The sequence below is a fragment of the Phodopus roborovskii genome, unplaced genomic scaffold, assembly GCF_943737965.1.
Source record: "Phodopus roborovskii unplaced genomic scaffold, PHOROB, whole genome shotgun sequence".
Taxonomy (NCBI): Eukaryota; Metazoa; Chordata; class Mammalia; order Rodentia; family Cricetidae; genus Phodopus; species Phodopus roborovskii.
In genome coordinates this window covers 77,569,231-77,579,630 of record NW_026126418.1, presented here as the reverse complement: position 1 = coordinate 77,579,630, position 10,400 = coordinate 77,569,231, and the positions used below count along the sequence as shown (strand labels likewise).

At 43.0% G+C, this 10,400-nt stretch overlaps 2 protein-coding genes across 2 annotated transcripts; one reads left to right on the top strand and one right to left on the bottom strand.

The window, feature by feature from the left end:
- Positions 1–7,095: 7,095 nt before the first annotated feature.
- On the bottom strand, positions 7,096–8,079 carry LOC127221945 (olfactory receptor 5C1). Its single transcript, XM_051183884.1, has one exon. The coding sequence runs from the start codon at positions 8,077–8,079 to the stop codon at positions 7,096–7,098; it is 984 nt and encodes a 327-aa protein (XP_051039841.1).
- Positions 8,080–9,069: 990 nt separating this feature from the next.
- LOC127222150 (enhancer of rudimentary homolog) lies at positions 9,070–9,550 on the top strand. Its single transcript, XM_051184028.1, has one exon. The coding sequence runs from the start codon at positions 9,070–9,072 to the stop codon at positions 9,385–9,387; it is 318 nt and encodes a 105-aa protein (XP_051039985.1). The 3' UTR covers positions 9,388–9,550.
- The last annotated feature ends 850 nt before the right edge of the window (positions 9,551–10,400 follow it).

Genomic DNA, 10,400 nt, shown 5'->3' with positions numbered 1-10,400 from the left:
GGAAGCTGTCTCCTGTACCAATTTGTTCAAGGGTACCTCCCACTTTGTCTTCTAAGAGGTTCAGTGTAGCTGGATTTATGTTCAGGTCTTTGATCCATTTGGACCTGAGTTTTGTGTGTGGCAATAGACAGGGGTCTATCTGCAGTCTTCTACACATCATCATCCAGTTGTGCCAGTACCGTTTGTTGAAGATGCTTTCTTCCTCCCATCATATACTTTTAGCTGTTTTTTTTTTTTAAAAAACTCAGGTGTTTGTAGGTTTGTGGGTTAATGTCAGGATTTTCAATTCGATTCCATTGGTCTAGTTGTCTATTTTTGTGCCAGTACTGGGCTATTTTTGGGACTATAGCTCTGTAGTAGAGCTTAAAGTCGGGGATGGTGATGCCTTCTGAAGTTCCTTTATTGTACAGGGTTGTTTTGGTATCCTGGGTCTTTTGTTTTTCCATATCAAGTTGATTATTACCCTTTCAAGGACAGTGAAGAATTGTACTGGGATTTTATTGGGGGATTGCATTGAATCTGTAGATTGCCCCCAGACTGATAGCTGGGAATCCAGCATGGGACAGACTCAGACCCCTTGAACATGGGTCTCAACTAGAAGGCCTGGGCAGTCTAAGGGAGCTCGGACAGTGGAACCAGGATATATCCCTGATGCATGAAAGGACTTTGGGAGCATATTCCTTATGGAGGGATACTCCCTTAACATAGAGACAGGAGCAAGGAACTTCTTCATTCAGAAAATTATAGTTACTATAATTTTTTAAAAAAATTTGAGAACAGAGAATCACACCTATGAGCTGTGTGATACAGTAGGACCCATGGTGCATTCCAATCTTTAGGAGCCACCAGCTGAGATGCTTTGCATAGTGAAAAGGCAATAGATGACAGGGTTCAGCATATGGTGGCGGTGGGAAACAACAGTGTACATACAGCAGCCCCATGGCATTGTTCTCCCTCATATCAGGATGCAGGCTAGAAGTAGACTCCGATGACTGCTCTATAGATGTGTGGTGGTGTGAATGAGAATGGACCTCACAGGCTCAGGTGTTTGAATACTTGGTCCCCATTTGGTGAAACTGTTAGGAAAAGATTAGGAGGTGTGGCCTTGTAGGAGGGAGTATGTCATGTGGGTGAGATTTGAGGTTTCAGAAGCCTTCCTCCCTCCCCATGCCTCTTACCTGTGAGGTGTGAATTCTCAGCTGCTGCTCTAGCCTCCTGCTGTCTTGCCCTACACTCCAGCATCATGGACCCTAACCCTCTGAGGCCATAAGTCCAATCAACTCTTTCTTTTATAAGAGATTTGTCTGTGGGTAAGTCACCTCACCTCCCAGAGCCACCCCCTCCAGCTTTAGCTACCCAATTTGCAAGATAAGGGAGTTAAGCTACATGTCAACCCACTCCCAACTTTGATACTTTGTGATCTTTAAGCCAAAATGAACAGAAGATATTACCTAGGATCCAGACCAGAGATGAAGGAAAATATGAAAAAAAATTGTGAAGCAATTGTGAAGGTTGTTTATAACCTCTGCTAACTTCTTATTTTATCATTATTAACAACACCATGCCCTGAGCACCAAGTGCATGCACACATCCCAGTGAAAACATCAGAAAAGATGGACTGGTCTGTGCCAACACGCTAACTTGTTGTTTCCCTTTGGCAATACTAGAGATTCAACTCAGTTTCTATGTCCATTAGGCCCCAGGGTCTTAGCTCTTAGGATGGAGGCAGCTTGTTTCTTTTTCACATGTATAAATCTCATTTTAGAAATTTGGGCAGCCCTGCAACAAGAGGTTTTTAAAAGGAGAGGAACTAATTCTTAGTTTGTGGAAAATGAATCTGAGACTAGTTTGCAAAAGAATAGAGAACCTCTATTTTTTTTTTCATGTCATTCTCTAAAAGTAAAAAAAAAAAAAAAAAAAAAAAAAAAAAGTAAAAATTAAAATGTAAGGAAGGGTCTCTGTACCTGTCCTAGTTTAGTTTCTCTTGCTGTGACAAATACTGTGATGGAAAGCAACCCAGGAAGGAAGGGGTTTATGTCAACTTACAATTGTCTACCATGAAGGGAAGTCAAGACAGTAATCCAAGCTAGGAACCAAACTGAAGGAACTGAAGACCACAGGCTGCTTGCTCTCCATGACTTGCTCAGCCTGTTTCTATCACCCAGGTTTACCTGCTCGGGTGTTTGCATTGCCCACAATAGGCTGGGCCCTCCCACATCACATCAATTATTAAACAAGGAAATCCCCGGTAGGCTTGCCCACAGGTGCTCTGTCTTCCTTGATGACACCAGCTTGTGTCAAGCCAGCACACTTCTGACTGTCTTCCTTTTCTTCCTCTGTTGATTAATTAAAAAAACAAAACAAACAAAAAAAAAAAAAAAAAAAAAAAACCTTTGCCTCCCTTTAGGGTAGAGGTTGTCAACTTGTGGGTGTTGCATATCAGATATTTACATTGTGATTCATAACAGTAGCAAAGTTACAGTTATGAAGAATCCAAGAAATAATTTTATGGTTAGGGTTCACAACATGAGGAATTGTATAAAAGGGTTGCAGCATTGGGAAGGTTGAAACCCACTGCTCTAAACTTTTCTTGAATTTCCAACCATCCTACCTTTCAAGGAGGATGGAGATGATTTTTGTTCATAAAATAGCTTTGGAAACTGGCCCAGCTCTTGCTGGAGTTTAAATTGGTCCTTCTTAACATTCAGATACATTAAGCTGTATGCAGAAACATGTGATTGCAAACCCACACATGTAAGCATGAAGCAATATGTAGCTTCTGGCCGGTTTCTAATATACACAGGCATTACATATGGGCCCAGAGCATGCATTTACATCTAAATTAGCAGATGAACAGAACTACAGATCAAAAAGCCCATATAATCGTGCACACAAACACATGGTCACATGTAATCAAATTTAGATGGCGTCAGACATTCACAGTGTTCTGTTCATGGTGGCACATAGAATCATATACAGCTACTGTGATCCATGATGCACACTCTTAATTCATTGGCTATGAGCAAGCCCTCTCCTGTGAGCTTGTTCATATATACGCAATCTTCACCGGTCAATTCCTTCTTTGATCACACAATCACACCCTTGTGCAAAGCCCATGGATCCCACACTTTTGCCTCTTCGTGCACATGCTACATTCACATAGGCCCACAGTGGATCATAGAAAAGATGTGTCATCATAGAGTGCCATGTTATCATCCACATTGCCTTTTGCCCCCCAGTGACTCCATTGTGTATTTATGATGACGAATAATCACAGCTTCACAAGCAATGGACAGCTTTGAGTTCATTTATAGTACTCACATGCAATCACACACAGAAGACAGAACAGTAAAATATGAAACTTGTCTCCTTGTCCCCCAAGTGTACCCTCTGCCTTCCTCAAATCACTGGATGGAACAGCAGCAGGGGTCAGACAGAGCCTATGAAGGGAGTAAATGACCACACTTTGGGCTTGAGACCTTGGGAGCACCTTAGCTTCTATCCTAAGGAAACATCCTCATTTCCCAGGCCTGCATCTCTGAAGCAGGAAGCTGCTATCTCTGGGACTTGCCATCCTTTTTCTTTAGAGCCCAGTTTGATGGGGGTCATGGCAATGCTCCCTTCTCAGAATACATTCTGAATCCCTGATTCTTAGTTTCTGTCTTGTAAAGGAGAAAAAAAAAAGTCAGGCAGACATGTGAAATACAATCCACATGACTAGAGGGTCCAGGGTTTTCACAAGTAGCTTTTGGGACCAATCATCCTGCCAGCTGAGCTGTGGTTGGGTGTTTCTTGCAAGGACTATAGGAGTGTGTGCATGGGCACTGTGTACGTACGGAAACATATGTGGCTCTCTGTATGCTTGTGTATGTATGTATGTGTGTACATACAATTGCAATATGTATATATGTGTGATAGATGTATACAAAGAACTATTTCTTTGAGCATGAATGTTTCCAGTAAAGAATTTGATCTATATTGAGGGCGTGTGTGTTTGCCATGTGAAGGAATTGTGCCTACATGCAGCATTTTGGGTAAGAATGACTTTCCATGACAGTGTTAGAACAACCATAAATGAAAACATTTTAAGCCTAAAAACTTTCTGTGATTTTCTACTGCATGGTGAATAAAGACTGAGTCTCCTTATCCAATATCCAAGCCACGGAGTATCTTTCCCCCTTCTAGATCATTAATACTCAAATTTTCCTTCACTACTTTGACAAGAAGACAGTAGAACTGATCTTGGAGTCAGATGTTCAGAGCTGATGTAACTTCTGCACACATTCACTTGCTCCCACTTCCAGCACAGCTCCTGCTTTCCAGCTCCCACACATGTTTCAAGAAGTAACTCACTTTTTGCAGGAGTGCACCTAATGACTCCCCCAGTCACTCTGATTCCAAAACTTGTGGCTGTCCTCATAGTCTTCCTCAATAATGTTCAAAGGAGTTTCAGGGTGAGATACCTCATCAGACTTAGATGAGCTGTACTAAGGTGGGAAGATCTTAGGGTGGAACACATCTGTTTCTCCTTTCTTTTCCAGGTTGGGCTCTGTTACTGTCTTCCTGCCCCCCCATCTTCTCATTAATTTGTTTTCTTATCCATGAAAAAATAGCTCAACATAATAACCACAGCTTCATGCTTCTTCTAGTTATAAAATTATGTATCCAACTTTTCCATTGGTATTAATCATGTGGAAAGACATAGGTGCATCCTTCAGTATTAAGGTGATGACAGTACCAAGATGATGGATAGCATGATACATCTCTGGAAATTTTTTCCTAATCAAGGTGGATCTTCACAGGGGACCTGGGCAGTAAACAGGGTGTTAGGAGGCCTTACCCTGACCTCCTCTGGGATATTGTGTATATCATGTTAATTTAGATAGGTCTAGTAGTACATGCCTATAATCCCAGCTATTTGGGAGAGGGAGGCAAGAGTATCACAAATTCATGGCCTGCTTGGGCTATGGAATGAGTTCAAGGCCAGCCTGGGTAACTTAGTCAGACCACACCTTTAAATAAAAAAACAAAGAGGGCTCAGAATCTAGCACAGTGGGAGAATGCTTGCTTAGCATGCATTGACACCCTGGGTTTAATTCCCTCCCCCACTCCCACACAAACAAAAGGTTCTAGTTTATAAGGAAATATGAGGAAACATGGCCACTAACATCATGCTCAGGACTGAGTATGATCTTAGCACATGGGACTCAGAGTTTAAGGCTGAAATAATTCTGAGCAAATAGGAATGAGAAGTTGAGATACCCATGATGTTCTCTAAGATTTGAGTAGCTGTCTTAGCCGCACAATTTTCTCCATTAGCTTGTGGCATCCAAGGAATATATATATATATATAGAGAGAGAGAGAGCGAGAGGGAGAGAGAGAGAAGATAGACTGGAAGAGAGAGAGGGAGGGAGAGAGGAAGGGAGAAGGGAGAGAAAGAGAATCTTGTGGCTGAATTATTCACTATTTCTTCAATCTAAGTGCTAGATGGCTGGTTTCTTCTTGAAGCAGGGCATGCAAGGCAAGCCCACCCCTGGTTGGAGCCTGCAGAAATGACTCCAAGGGTATTCTATTGGGAGTCAGAATGAAACATTTGAATCCTACATCTTAACTGTGCTGTCCTCTCATCAGCTATACTCACCAAGAGACAGGAAAGGAAATCCTGCAGAAATGGATATTTAGCATTGGTTGTGTTCCACCTGTCTGCAACTCCCAAGGTTCATTCCTACCCTGTCCATGCAAGGAAGGGCTTCCTAAATAAATGCGGTGTTCAGCCTTGCCTCCAAGGAACTGAGTTTAAAAGACAAAGGAAATTAATACAAATTGTGAATTCTGTGTGAGTGAACACCCAAGAACTCTACTTCTAGTCCTATGCCCCAGGACTTGGAGGATGATAGTGACCATTGCCCCAAAAATCAGAGTTGTGGTATTTCTTTTCCTAGTCCCAACCTTTGACAGTATATCATAACACAGAAACACTTGTGATGTCAACCCTGCCTATCTGTATGTTAATGTGAGAATGCTTGTTACACCTGATGAAATTTAGATAGACTTAACCAACAAATCAAGCCCTACTATTAAGCTTAAAGAAAAATTAATCACTATCGATAACCCAAAAGTTTAAAGTGACTTAAAGTATGTCAGTCAGACACCTAAAAAATTTTTTAGGTTGGAAATAGAAAGTCATAGTGACAACTTATGTTTAGACAAAATGCTGCTAATGCAGATATCTGGTGTGAGGGTTATGAGTCAGCATAAAATAGCTGACATCACATGTCTAAGAACCTGACCCCCAGAAGTAAGTAGTGGTATAATCTATTATATTCCTGACAGAATGCCACTATTGTGGAATTCTGTATAAATATGGCATTGAAGTCAAGGGCTGGAATTCTTTGACTTACTTTAGCCTTTGCCAGCCTGCATGTATGTCTCTCTCTAGGCTTGTGTGCCTACCCCCATATGGCCTGTGTGTGTGTCTGTGCCTACACATATGCTAGCCTGTGCATGTCAGTCAGTGTGTGCCTGATGGTGGCTGTCTGAACCGTGGCCTGTGCTGGTGAATAAAATATGTCTCATCTGCCCATGGCCCCTCACAACCTCTTCAACCTCCCAACATGGTACTGCTCATCCACTTTGGAGAGACACAGAACATATAGGCTACAAGGCCGGGCACTCGTTCCATAATATTCATTCCCACTCTGGTGTCATGGTTTCTGAAGATATTTTCCTGAAGTTCTGAGAAGCAAAAAGCATACCCATTGGCAATGAAGAAACCTAATGGGGCAGGAATCTGGAGACAATTGGAGCTAATATGGACCTCATTTGGAGTTTCTAGTTTCTTATGTGTAAAGGTGTAAACAAACCTCTGATATTTCACCAGGTAACACCAAGGAACCCGAGGCAGCTCAATAGCAACAATATCTAATCTTTGTCCTTTCTTAGGTCTTGCTCTAGAATATCCTAGGTTTCTGCCTCTCTTGTGTATGTTTTCATTCCCCTCCCCTTTTATAGTCCCTTCAATAATGACAGGAGACATCCAAGTCTGAGGAACATCCATCTTTACCCACAGTGACAGAAAAAGAATGTCTTCATCACTAGCCCATTTCCTGTGACCAATCACTGGTAGTTCGCCTTGGGCAGCAGAACCGATTCCAGGTGCGCCGAAGGGCTTCCTTGACCTCCTTGTTTCTAAGGCTGTAGATGAGTGGGTTGAGAGCTGGAATAACAAGAGTGTAGAACACAGATGCCATCTTGTCTGTGTCCAGGGAATAGCTGGAGCTGGGGCGTAGGTACATGAAAATGAGGGTTCCATACAATATGGCCACAGCTGTGAGGTGAGAGCCACATGTGGAAGCTGCCCGCTGACGGCCTTCGGCTGACTGCATGCGGATCACAGCCCTAGCAATGAATCCATAAGACACAGTGATAGCCAATACTGTGGCTGTCTGGATAAAGCCACAGATAGCAAAAAGGAGGAGTTCATTGAGGCTGGTGTCACTGCAGGAGATGGCCAGCAAGGGAGGAATATCACAGAAGAAACTGTTGATTTCCAGTGAGCTGCAGAAGCTCAGATGGAAAGTGAAGGCTGTATGTACAAAGGCACTCACTGCTCCACCAAGGCCTGATGCCCCTAGTAAGGCCAGACATAGACGGGGTGACATAACTGTGGTATAAAGAAGAGGGTTCCCAATGGCCACATAGCGATCATAGGCCATGACTGCTAATAGGCAGCACTCAGCATCAGCCAGCCCTGCAAAGACAAACATCTGGAGGGCACAGGCTACATAAGAGATAGTGGCATGGGACAGTAGAAGGTCAACTAGCATCTTGGGACCAATGGCAGAGGAATAGAAGGCATCCAGCAGGGAGAGACTGGCCAGGAAGAAGTACATGGGTGTGTGGAGCCTGGCATCCACACGAATGAGTAGCACCATGCCCACATTTCCCAGCAAACTGACAAAGTAGATAGGCAGGAATATCAGGAAGAGGGTCACACGTAGGTCCCAACGATTTGTGATCCCCAAGAGGATGAATTCAGCAGGTGTAACTCGGGATCGAGTGAAGTTCTCTGAGTTCATCCTGCTGGGTAGTGACTGAGAAGAGGGAAAGTAAGCAGGTGAATGGGAGAAAGGATATATCTACCATAGGAAAGAAAGTACTGTGTGGTTCTAGTCTTAGATGAATAAAATTGCACGTGAACCATTGACAAACTGCATGAACATCATACCCCATACCTAACTCAGAAGTCACTGCAGCTCCAGCTCCACAAAGGCAGAAGTCCTTCCTACTCCTCTGCTCACAGCACTGAGAACACTGCAATTGTCAATATTTGTGAAATGAATGATGATGAATGGTATGAAATATACTGTATAGGGATTGAAACTGTTGTGACTCTATGTACATTTTCTTCTCCAGTTTCCCAGGAAGGAAAGCAGGCACAAGAATGGGCAGAAACTGTCTCACCTATTATGGCCTTTAAGTTTTGTTGAGAAGAGTTCTTTCTATTAGATAAAACCCAGAAAAGGGGACCTGCCCCTCCATGAGGGACCATCTGACTCCTGCCCCTGACCCTTGGGCTCCTTCACCTGCCTTCTGCCTAAGGTGAGTTGGGACCAGCCTAGGCTGAATCTCCTCCCGGACAATCCTTTCCTTGGAACTCCCTGGGTGAGCTTCGCATCTTCGGAACTTCCTGGGTCGACTCTGAGCATACTGGACCCACCCCTCCACGAGGGACCATCTGGAGCCTGCCCTTACCCAACCCTTAGGCCCCTTCAGCTTCCTTCTGCTTGAGACCATTCAGAGTCTGCTTTCCCCTCATCATTGACCTTGCTGTGGCCTCTGCTTGAGAGATCTCCAAGAGAGCTCAGATCCTCCAGAGTTTTTGACATTGAACCCCTGACCCATCTACACCCACTGGGAGAGGAAGGTAGAGAAAGAGGGAGACAGACCCCACCTGTACCCACTGGAAGAAGTTATGGGAAGACTGCAGTACAAGAAAACACTCAACAATAGAAAGATCAGAATGCCACCACCAGGGTGCGGGGCGGTGTTAGCGGAAGCTCGGCGCGATGTCTCACACCATTTTGCTGGTACAGCCTACCAAGAGGCCAGAAGGCAGGACCTACGTAGCTGACTATGAGTCTGTGAATGAGTGCATGGAAGGTGTTTGTAAAATGTATGAAGAACACCTGAAGAGAATGAATCCCAACAGGCCCTCCATCACATATGATATCAGCCAGTTGTTTGATTTTATTGACGATCTGGCAGACCTCAGCTGTCTTGTGTACCGAGATGATACACAGATGTATCAGCCTTATAACAAAGACTGGATCAAAGAGAAGATCTACGTGCTCCTTCGTCGACAGGCACAACAGGCTGGGAAGTAATTGAGTTGGAAGCATTAGGGGCTAGGGGTGGGCTTGAAACAGGTGCATACAGCGTACTGTAGTGAACATTTTGTATGATAGTAATCCTGTTTCCATTTTGTTACTAGAGCCAAGATTGAATGTATGACATGAAACGTGAATGACCTTTTCATTCTGAAACCACCATTGCCCCTTTGCTCATTTTCTTTCTTTTTTTTACTTAAAACATTTTTATGATAATTCAGAGAGAAAGTGTTTTTTGCCATTTAAGGTTGGTTCCAGTCCTTGAAACTGTTCGTATCTGCTCTACAGCAGTGAGTGCACTAATCCTTTGTGGGGGGTGGGGGTGGTGACAAGGTTAGTTATGTCCTCTAGGAAAGTCTTAGTGAAAAATAAAGAAATGTTCTGTAGTTGAAAAAAAAAAAAAAAAAAAAAAAAAAAAAAGAATGCCACCACCAGAATCTAGGGACTCTACACCAACTAGACCTGAGCACACCAAAGAAGATGAAAGGGAGGAGAATGACCTAAAAAATAACTTCATGAAAATGATAGAGGCCCTCAAAGATGATATGAGAAAATCCCTTAAAGAAATGGAAGGAAAAAAAAAAAAAACCGAAAAACTGGAAGAAATAGAGGAAAAGACCAAGCAAAAAATGCAAGAAATGAACAAATCTCTTAAAGAAAGCAAGGAAAGCCAAGAAAAAAACAATCAAACAGATGAAGGAAACATTCAATAAGTTCAAGACTAGAAAACTGAAATAGAGACAATAAAGAAAACACAAAAAGAGGGAATGCTGGAAATAGAAAAACTGGGCAAATAATCAGGAACTACAGACACAAGCATAACCAACAGAATACAAGAGATAGAAGAGAGAATCTCAGGTGTTAAAGACAAACAAGAGGAAATAGATTCATCGACAAAAGAAAATCTTAAATACAAATCCTTAACACAAAACATCCAGGAAATGTGGGACACCATGACAAGGCCAAACCTAAGAATAATAGGCATAGAAGAAGGTGAAGAAGCTCAGCTC